This window comes from Corapipo altera, unplaced genomic scaffold (genome assembly GCF_003945725.1).
Source record: "Corapipo altera isolate COAL_440 unplaced genomic scaffold, ASM394572v1 57, whole genome shotgun sequence".
Classification (NCBI taxonomy): Eukaryota; Metazoa; Chordata; class Aves; order Passeriformes; family Pipridae; genus Corapipo; species Corapipo altera.
The window spans coordinates 1,267,500-1,277,944 of record NW_020884905.1 but is presented as its reverse complement, the minus strand read 5'-3'; the positions used below and the strand labels follow the sequence as shown (position 1 = coordinate 1,277,944).

Sequence of the window (10,445 nt, the reverse complement as noted above, 5' to 3'; positions counted from 1 at the left end):
TAACCAAATTATGTCCTTGTCTTAGGGTGGGCCAAGTTTCTCGGGCAGCAGCAGTTCCTATGGCCAGGTAAGCAAACTAAATATTTGGTAGGAAGTTCTTCACTGATATCTCTGTGACCAGAAAGACTGGCAGATTTGGAGACTGATATTTCCCTTGGCAGTCTGCACCTCAATTTGAGTCATGGCTTTTCCTGAGAGTAGGACAATCTGTAGCCCAGCTGCCAGCATACTGTTCTGTCTCCTTTGTGCTTTTTGAGAACCCCACGTGCAGCTGTATTGTCAAAAACATTATGCTTTTTAAAGAAGCCTCTTTGTCCAGGTGATAAATACCTTCTCTTTTTTTAAAGGGTTCCCAAGGCAGCCAGTCCTATGGCCAGGTGAGGCTTTTTTGCTGAAATGCACTGAGTTTTTCTGTAGGAGCCTTTCTTGTAAATGGACTTTGGAGTGTGAGTGGGTCTTTTTCCTTCTTGGTGTTGCTGAGTCATCCTTGATTTTGGTTTGTACCACTGAAATACCATGAAAGAAAAAAGAAAAAAGAACAGAGGAACTTTTACTGGAACTGGGCTTTTCTCTCTGGTATTCTATGGTATTCTATGATTCTGCTACATCTTTGCTAAGAGACTACGTAGCTCTGTTTGCAAATTACTTCTTGCCTTTCCTGCAGGGCTACCAGCCTCAAGCTGGTAGTTCCTATGGACAGGTAAGTGTCAGTCTGTCACCAGTCATTATACAGCATGTATGTGCTGTTCCCATATATGTATTGAGAATTCTGTGGTTTGTTTCTTAAAATAATATAGTAAGTAGCCATTAAAAATAAGAGTTGTGAATTTTTTTTGTGAGTCTGGCAATTATAGGCACACTGAAACAGCTGTTTCCCATGTAGAAAGGAGTGCATGTTAGCTTTCTGATGCACTATAGTCTCCAACATACACAAATACTTTACCGGAAAATTCACAGTTGGATGTAGAGGGATGTAGATGCCCAACCTTTTAAGCAGTCGAGCATCTAAAGCACTTGAAAATTTGTTTCTGTATTTGAAATAGAGAAAATGAATGAAAATGAATATGTGGGTTACAGGCTGCTCTTCTTTTTTTCCCAAGCAGGGTGGATCTTCTTCAGGTGGTAGCAGTGGTTGTGGACAAGTAAGTTCCTTTTTCTCCAAACTATTTGAAAACTAGACCCAGCTTTCTTTCCAGCAGTGACACATTTTTAACAAGTTCTATAATATTTGTTAGTTTCAATCAATTGTTTTCATTGTTACATGGATTTATCTAGCACAGAGATCAAGGAAGGCTGATATTGTTTGTCACTGTAACTGGTATGAAATGCTTCTCCCATTTAGAGTTACACACTGAAGACAGAAAAATGAATAATCTTCTCTACTTAATAAACAGATAAAATATTTCCTTGGGAATTTTTGGATGTTGCTCCATTTATTTTCTGTAGGAAAAAAGTAGGATTAGAGAGTGGCTCCTGTGGAACAGGAATTAAATTAGTAGTTTTCATCCTGGTTCCATTTCTACTTGTGTATGCCTACAACAGTAAAGACAATGTCTTCAGTGATGAGATCCCAGGTGAACGGATCGTGAATGAGGTCATGTAGTAAACCTGTGGTTAAATAAATATATTGAGGAAAGCAACAAGAATTAAAGAGAAGTATAAATACAGACATTTTCACAAGTATTTAGCAGAAATATTAGGATTGGTGTAAGTTAAGCACGAATGGAAATGCATGGAAAAGCATCATAAGAAGCAATACAACATGGACACAGATAACAGCAATCAAACTGATAAACACTGAAAAATGTGTTCCTTTCACCTAAGCTGTGTCACAGGTGACACAGCTCTTGACTTATCTGTGCTGTGATAATGGGAGTGTGACAGCCAGGGTAGAACTCCTTCTGTGTACTGTTTCTCATCCTGTTATCCCAACAGGAAGACTGGCTGTAGCCAAAATATACCCAAAACAGGAAATAAAATGCATTGAGCAGCAGCCTTGCCTAACATCTATAGTGGGTGAATCTAGCAAGTGATAGATGGTCACACTGAGATAAATGGTCACAACAGAGATGGATAGTCACCCATCAGTAATAGTTGATTCCAAAAAAAAACCACCAACAGTTAGTCTTTACCAACCAAGAGGAACTAGGGTGATACAGAGAGACATCCATTGCCAGCCTATCTTTCTTTCCTTGTAGCTCACAAGAACTCCTCCTTTGATCACCTGCATGCATGTGTCTTGATGCTTGTGTGTATGTGGGTATGGGAGTGACAGAGGGTAAAGCCACACATTTAAAAGATTAAATAAAATTAAACTCACCCTCTGTAAAGTTTTGTGGTGAGTTTTGTTACATTAATTCTCACAGAAGAAATTTTAAGAAAGCAAATTACTTCAAAAGGAAAATGAAGATTTGGGCATTTACCTTTTTGTTTATTTTTTTTAACAGGGTGTTTCATATGATAGCAATCCCTGCCACCAGGTAAATGCTCTTTCTCCTCTTATTTTAAGATGCATCCAAAATTAGTTTTGCCACTAACTCAATTAGTAACAACTTCAGATTCATGTAGCACAAATCTATATAATCTTAACAGTTAGGAGATGAGAACTCACCATCTTCGTGTACAAAGGAGTATCACAGGGGCTTTGGAGTCTTTTTCCCCCCTTTTTCCTAGGATTATGCCTGTGAAATGTCTCACTTTATAGGACATTAAGGCCAGATTCTGGAAAGAAGAACTCTGCTGCAGAGTTGCTGAAGTGGCACAACTTAAATCAGGGCTGGAGCTCACCAGCCTCTCTGTGGACTTTTCCTATCAAAAGTCAGAAAATACTTTAGGACTGCCACTTGGGGTTCCTGGAACAAACTGGCTTAAGAATTCATTCAGTTTGTGCAGGGAACAGCTACATGTGTATTTGTTCCAAGTTCAATGTTGGAACTGTAAAAACCACTATCCTAAAGGGTGTTAGCTATGTTTAAAGAAGTAATCTCTGTCATGCTGAAAATTAGTAAGAAAACAGCAATAGATGATTTCGTTTTTATTTTTAATACTTCTTTTGATTCTTACTGAGTTTTCACAAGGAATAGAAAAATGAGATAAATTAATTGTATCAATAAGTACTGTGCTTTATAAATATATACTATATTTATAAATATACAAACAACATAGATGTTGCTAAAATATATTAATATAATTTGGTATAGTATATACAATGCATTGTATTTAATACATTACTGTAACTTGAAAGAATAATATATTAAATAGGTATGTAATTATTTTATAATAGCATTTCAATTTTTTCTTTGTAAAGAGGAACTTTTCCTTTGTAAGACTAAAGAAGGTGCTTAAATTTTGTTCTAAAATCTGCTAGAACATTGAAAGATAATACTTTTTATTTCATTTTCCTTTGCCTCTTCTAACTGAAGCCTCGGTTCGATTTTAGTGAATGGCAAATATCCCACTCACTTCAATAGCTCAGGATTTCACTGTTCTTATTATGCACTTTTGTCACTAATACTTCCAAAAATATCTCTTCTGATTACACTCGGAGAAGTTACATTCCTCTTCTAAAGGGGGCACGTTGAAACATACTGAGTGTTTTATCTAAAACCTATTCCTGGAGGCCCTGGTACTTCACAGCTCACAGCTTTCTGTGTACTAATGCTACCAGGGGAATTTTTTGTATATTTCTCATCTAGTATTTACCTTTGCACTATTGGCAATCTGTGCTTACTACATTAGAAATTATATCCATATTGCATATCTACTTTTTCTTCTTACTCTTCCTAAGCAAGTATCATAACTTTCATTAAAAATATTCCATATACAAACAGCAAGTGTCTAAAGCATGCATAATTTTTTGTCTGATTTACAGGGTGGATCACAGGGTGGATCACAGGGTAGTCAGGTAGGCAGCTCTTTATTATCCATTGGTAAAAAGTTTTTAAGCATTTCTAATTCAGTGTGTAGTTTTCTTGCTTATGAGGGTATAGACACTTGGAAGGTCTCCCCATCTCCAGCCTGTAACTCATTCCCTGCAAACATACTTTTTATCAGCGCTGAAATTCTACTTACATAGAAAGAACTCAGCACCCTAAGACAGCTCTGTGCATTCTGATAAAATTAAGCTCTCCAGAATTTTAACTCTTGCTGTTTTGTTTTCACAGGATGGATCATACTCACAAAACTATGGTGGTAGCCAAGTAAGTACTAGATTATTATTGTCTCCCACTGGGATTTTATGAGCTTTTACTTCCATGATGGCTGATCGGTATCCAGTCTGCAATATTGTAATATTAATTCTGATTATTTTTTGTTGTTGTTTCTTAGCAGAGTGGATCATCATCCTCACAAAATTATGGTAGCAACCAGGTAGGTAGACCTTGATTTTCTCTTGGTAAGAATTCTTATATTTGATAAGTTATCCAGATATCTTAAAAGTTGTATTTGTTCAAAGAAATCCTAGGCAATTGTTTATTCCAGCTTTACAGTCCCTGAAGAAAATCACAGTTTCTTCTGAAGTAGAGTTTATATTTTTTTTGTAGGATGGATCCTACTCACAAAACTATGGTGGTGGCCAAGTAAGTAATATTCTATTTTCCTACTCACACATCACTTCATATAAGCTTTAGTGTCTGCTCAAAATCAGGTTTCTACATCCTGAATTTGGTTCATTTGTTTGTTTTAAAGGGTGGATCATCCTCCTCAGACACCTATTATGATAATCAGGTAACTAGTTCTTTCTTTCTCCTAGATACACATTATTTGTAGTCCCTGCATCATCTTTCTCAAAGATGTAATAAAACATAATTTTTTTCTCTGCTCTTCGTGTTTTGGGTTGGGTTTGGGTGTTTTTTTCTTTACTGAAGATTGGAACATTCCCTGTAAGCAACTATTGCAGCTATGGATTTGGCTCCTTTTTTTTTTTCTTACATAGATCTCAATTTAATTTAACTCAGCTTTTCCTTTGCATAAGCATCTCTTCTGTCTTGCAGAGTACAGTATCAAGTTAACAATCCATTTTGTGAGAAAATAACTGGTATCTGCTGTTTTTCTAGGATTCACAATATTCCTCAGACGATAATCCCAATGCTTGTGATGATGTGAGTATGTTTTCTCTAATATATTTTCATCACAACCTTTTTTGTGTAGATGATAAAATATTGCACTGCTAGATGCAGTCTTTTGAGCAGAATGATCCAGAAAGAATGCTGAGTTCCCACACTAATAGCTGTTTCAGCACCTGCATTTTTCTTGGTGAAAGTTGTCAAATATGTAGTTACAGATATGATTTGTGTTTTTAAATGCATTTAACTTGATAAAATGAAATATGGATAAAAGTATTTCAATGACTTTGCAGTAACAGAAGATTTTCCCCAAAAGGTAAGGATACATTTTACAGTAATTTTCAAAAAAAAAGAAAATCTAAAAGAAAATATTTAAATACATACAATAAATGAAAGAAGAAATGATGGATATTCCACTGCTTTTCATGTTGCATTTCTACCAATCTAAATCTGCTATTAAAATGTTTTTCAGATTGTAATTATAGGATTTCAAACTAATTTAGACAAGGCTGTGGAGAGTGTGAGCAACAAGTGGAATATGTCTGCATGCTGTTTCGGAAAAAATTAGTTTTCTGTAAGCTTACTGTATTTAAATAATTCTTTAAAAAGAGAATAATTTATTCTTTTCCAGAATGACACTACTTACAGTGCCAAGAGTCGGGTAAGTACTTTGTTTCTTCTGTAATATTCAAGTTCTTATTATTAATGACAGTGTTAGTAACTGAACACTTCTATATTAGACCCATGGACCTCTAACTGTAGTGTATGATTGTTTTATAATACCCTTCAAAAAGTTAATTTTTTCTCTGTACTTAAGGTTATTGCACAATTATTAAAAACTGCACAATACAGAATATATACTGATATATTTTCTTCATAGTATATGCACTTTGACTGGATAGTTTTTTTGGAATTAACTACCTATGTACATAAGGCATATACCTTACCTCAAGCTTTTTTCACTTGTTCAAATTTAAACTCTCTTTTATGCTGTTGTTGTAAAGTAACATTTGTCCCTGGTAATAATCTCTCTGTCAAGACTTTCCATCTGTCCTACAAGAAGAAACTGTGATTAACATGGATAGATTGTGACCAAGCAAATATATTGTTGTGTAAATAAATTACATTTTTCCCTACTTCTTTCAGTTCATAGAAAAGTTTTTTTCATGTCACAGCCTCCTTTTGTTTTACTGCCATCTAGAGTAACCTCCTGTCATCAGCTACTTGCCTTCTCTTCAGTTGTCAGCCATACACTGTACTGCTTCATTGTTTTCCCCATTTTTCTCTCTAATACTTTAGTACTGCATCAAACATGTATTCTAGGAAGTAAGGAGGTCTTCTGAAACATCCTTTGTTTTCGCTTGTATTTACCTTGAATGAAAAAGGTTCTGAAGAAAAAATCCTTCAGCAGCAAGCCTTGTTTAGGGGCCTCATCACTTCCTCCTTGGTTCACAGAAGATGCTAGTATTCCCTTGGTTATAACAAAGGATAGGGAATTCTAAAAAAATAATTATACATATTGTTCTTCAGCCCATAATGGTTTAGCTGAGGGAGACTCCCCTGGGCAGGAACTTCTGACCGAAGAGCAATAAAGGGAAAACAAACAAAGAATATGCTTTTTAAGACCCTTAATGATATTAAAATGAAATCTCCAGACATTTTCTTTTTCCAGAATATGTGACCTTGACAAGTAGTAGATTTTTGCTAAAGTACTTAGTGCAGATAACTCCACCTCTAAATTAGTAACAATCTTTTGGCTCCTTTACAGGGTTCTGGTTGTGCAAAGAAGAAAGTTCTTGTTGCCCGAGTAAGTAACTTTTTTTTCTTTTCTTTTTTAGCCCTAACTTGTCCTAATTATGCCTAATTTTTCTGTAAATATGTTGCCCTAATTAATATTCTTCTACTTAAGGAAAAATTAAAATAAAATTACTTTGCTCTTTGCACGAATTTCTTTAAAGGAAATATATATATATGAAAAAAGACATGCAAATCATGCTTTGAAGTAGAGGGCAGCCTAAATTCCTGCTCTTCATTAAGCACAGAGTTGGTCCAAGCTAAAGTTGAAATTAAATGAGTATCATACAAAGGACAGCTAAAATTTTAGCTGAAATGAGATAGAATAATGAAGTTAGAAAGTATAATGTTTGGTAATTTACTGTGCTCAGCAGGTTGTGGAGGGGATATGGGTATGTGTATTGTATAGCTTCAAGTCAGACTCAGCAGTAGCCTATAAAAATTATGTGCAAATAACCTTTTATTTTATAATAAGCCATTCCTACTCAATGTATATAATAAAGGGTCTGGAGCTGTTTTAAATAAATACAGGGGGAAAAAAAGAAGGTCTATCACAGTTCAGAGAGTTTTAATCTCCTGATACCAAATATTCCTGTTTTTTACAGGATACATCACATGTTTTAAGCAGAAGAGCCTATGATGTACAGGTAAACCATTCTTGTCACCTTTTCTGAACTACTGCTGGTGTTATAGCTCCTTGCTGTATTACCTACAAAAAGAAGGATCTAGTTTCCACAACAGAGAATTCTGTTTAGGGTTAGGTAGTTCTCTCCCAGTAGCACTATATTACCCTTACTGAAAAAATGTGTCATTTTTTATTTCTTCGCAGAATGTATCTTCTCCTTCAAACAGCAGCCACGCTGATGTCCAGGTAATAACTAGTGTCAGGTGCATGATATCATTGCAAGGAGCTTTCTGATAAATTATAATTCATTCTGAAAGTTAGGTTCCACTAATCCTTCCGTGCTGAAGGATGCTATTTTTAACTGGCAGAGTTTTCCCTATAACGTTATAACTTTGCGCAGTTGTAAATGGGCCCAGAATAGAGAGTCTGTTCTGTTCCTTCTCTCCATTAAGCAGGTAACCATCACAGGTGTTTCTTTATGTAACATTTTGTAAAAGTCATTTGCAAAACACCAAAAGTAGGTTTAGAATCTTTTTTTAAAAAACAGTCCTGCTCTAGTGATGGTAATGGCCAGATATGTAATTTTTTCATTTTAAATTTGGTAAGTAGGTACATCTTAGGGATTAGGTACTTCTGTTACAAAAGTAGAACCAACTTTGATATTCTATAGCATCGTGTACTGATGCAGCAGTGTATATGTTAGAGAATTTTGTGAAATTTAAATGATCCAGAGTGGCACTTGATTCTGTTTTTATTAAAGCATCAGCTTCCCAGAGATCCTGAGTCCTGCTACACGCCACATTATGCAGATTTAACACTAGCATAGTCTCCGTCTCAAGAGAATTTGCAATCTAATTCAATAGTGCAGTCAGATTTATAAGCTCCAGAAAATAACTGTTTTCTTAATTAGTTTTCCTGATACCCATTCCCTGTGTATGGTATCATTAATTAGATTTCATCCAAATCTATGTTTTCACAATAATTCAACAGATAGTGCTTGTTCATGCAGGAAAGTAGTAGAAAGAGTTTGTTACCTTACTTCTCACTACATAATTTTATAATTCAGGTTCTGATAAAATGCTTTGATAAAATGTAATTGTTTTCTTCAAAGGGTGGATCATTTATTGCAACCAGTGGTGGATCAAGTAATCAGGTCAGGATTGTTTTTATTTTTAACTAGTCTTGTCCAGATTGTTTCCTGGTAATTAAACTAATTAAATTCAGGAATCAGAGTTTAAGTGAAGTAGCTTTGCATGGAGGATTGGTCGTGTTATGCATTAAATTGTAAATGAAGTGACTGTTCAGATTAAATTTATCAAAAATGGCTCTCTGAAGTCACTTTTCAACACTGTTTCAATTCCATGTATGTTTTATTGGTGAGAACACAATGGTGATTCTCTGCACTCTTGGACTCCTTGATACTTCTGTCTTGCTGAGCATCTGTCCCTGTGACACAGCACCAAGTGATGTACTATCAGTCCAACTTTCAAAGCAAATGTTAACTATTCAGAGCTAAACTCATTTGTTCTAGGTGTAGGAAAGGTCACAGCTACTCTGTAATCCCACAGACTTTCTTCCCCTAAACTGTTTCACATCTGAAATAAGATTTTATTTTAAATTTCCACAAAGCAATGATTATTTCCTTTTTTAAAAATTTATAGGGTGGTTGCATTTGTCCTGATGGAAGCAGTGGTCATAGACAGGTAATTATTTTTCTGAGTTTATACTTTGATCTACATAATGGAGTATCTTGAATTAATCACCTAGTAAATATGGACACTTGGTTAACACTAAACATTAATGTTCATTTCCTTAGTATGGGTAAACCACATACAATGAAACGGAAGAATGAATTCCACTTTACTTGAGCTGCGTAGTTACTATTCAGCCACTAACTTCCTGTACCTGTGCTTGGTGATCCAGGTGCTCTGTCACTTGACTGTTATGTGCTAATTATTCATTACTTTCAAAAAACAGTCATTATCCCTTATAGTAACCACAGAATTTAATTTAATCAATTTAATTGCATCCAGGTTAGCTTCCTTGTCTTTCTAACTGGTGCAATAAAATACTGTGACTAAAACATCAAAATCTGTAAATGTTTCAAAATTTAGTTTCTTAAATCAACATTTAAACTGTTCTTTCCCATAAAGACAATCACTGCAATTTCATTGTCACTTGCACTGGATAAACTTTTCTCTTAGGCAATGCCCCTGTGCTGGGAAAAAGGCCAAGGAATGTGCTTACCTGGACATTATAGAGTAGTTTTACCAGGCTTCTGGCTTCACCTGGCAAAGACAGATGAACTTGGATTTTAAAGTCACCTTTCTTCTACCAGAATACTTATTGTGAACCTTTTACAGAAACTGTATTTACATAAAACCATTTGAATGGTGTAATATTTTTTTTTTTAGTTTTCAGTTTCAATGGGAATTATTTTGCGGATTATTCTTTCTATTAAAAACCCCCCATGCTATTTAAACAAACTAACAGTATAAAGAAATTACTGCTTTCTGGACTTAAATTCATTAACTTAAAATAAAGAGCAGTCATTTTGGTAAGGTAGAATACCACCTCTTTTACCTAATCGAGGCTGAGCAGTAATCATGACCTGTATGTTTTAAAATATCAACTAGTCTATTTAAAATAACTACTGTTGAAAGTTAATTGAGGAAAAACCTTTATTTATCATGTGACTGTAAATCTATATCAACAAATCCATTTACAAGGAAAAAGGTGGACATCTTTATGCAAGTTTTCATTCTAATAAGCCCTTTTCTTTACATGCTTTAATTGTTGCAAGAAAGGACTTAGTTTGTAACAGAAATCCACCACATCTTGGTTGGGGAGAGGAGAGTGTATGTATTTAGTTGCTATCAACAAAAATTTTCAACATGAAGAAAAGAAGACATCAAAATTGGATACAGTAGAAAATCAAGTCTCAGTGCAGATGTGTCCACTTT

The 10,445-nt window shown here is 34.9% G+C and overlaps 1 protein-coding gene across 1 annotated transcript in view; it reads left to right on the top strand.

The window, feature by feature from the left end:
• Positions 1 to 10,445, top strand: part of LOC113951036 (hornerin-like) — a 57,832-nt gene that overhangs the window by 26,058 nt on the left and 21,329 nt on the right. The window contains exons 13-29 of the mRNA XM_027651547.1: positions 26 to 67; positions 348 to 377; positions 665 to 700; positions 1,101 to 1,142; positions 2,448 to 2,480; positions 3,872 to 3,904; positions 4,164 to 4,199; positions 4,327 to 4,368; positions 4,542 to 4,577; positions 4,687 to 4,725; positions 5,055 to 5,099; positions 5,695 to 5,724; positions 6,832 to 6,870; positions 7,463 to 7,504; positions 7,687 to 7,728; positions 8,594 to 8,635; positions 9,144 to 9,185. Coding sequence (XP_027507348.1) covers positions 26 to 67; positions 348 to 377; positions 665 to 700; positions 1,101 to 1,142; positions 2,448 to 2,480; positions 3,872 to 3,904; positions 4,164 to 4,199; positions 4,327 to 4,368; positions 4,542 to 4,577; positions 4,687 to 4,725; positions 5,055 to 5,099; positions 5,695 to 5,724; positions 6,832 to 6,870; positions 7,463 to 7,504; positions 7,687 to 7,728; positions 8,594 to 8,635; positions 9,144 to 9,185 — 651 coding nt within the window. The remainder of the gene's footprint in view (positions 1 to 25; positions 68 to 347; positions 378 to 664; positions 701 to 1,100; positions 1,143 to 2,447; positions 2,481 to 3,871; positions 3,905 to 4,163; positions 4,200 to 4,326; positions 4,369 to 4,541; positions 4,578 to 4,686; positions 4,726 to 5,054; positions 5,100 to 5,694; positions 5,725 to 6,831; positions 6,871 to 7,462; positions 7,505 to 7,686; positions 7,729 to 8,593; positions 8,636 to 9,143; positions 9,186 to 10,445) is intronic.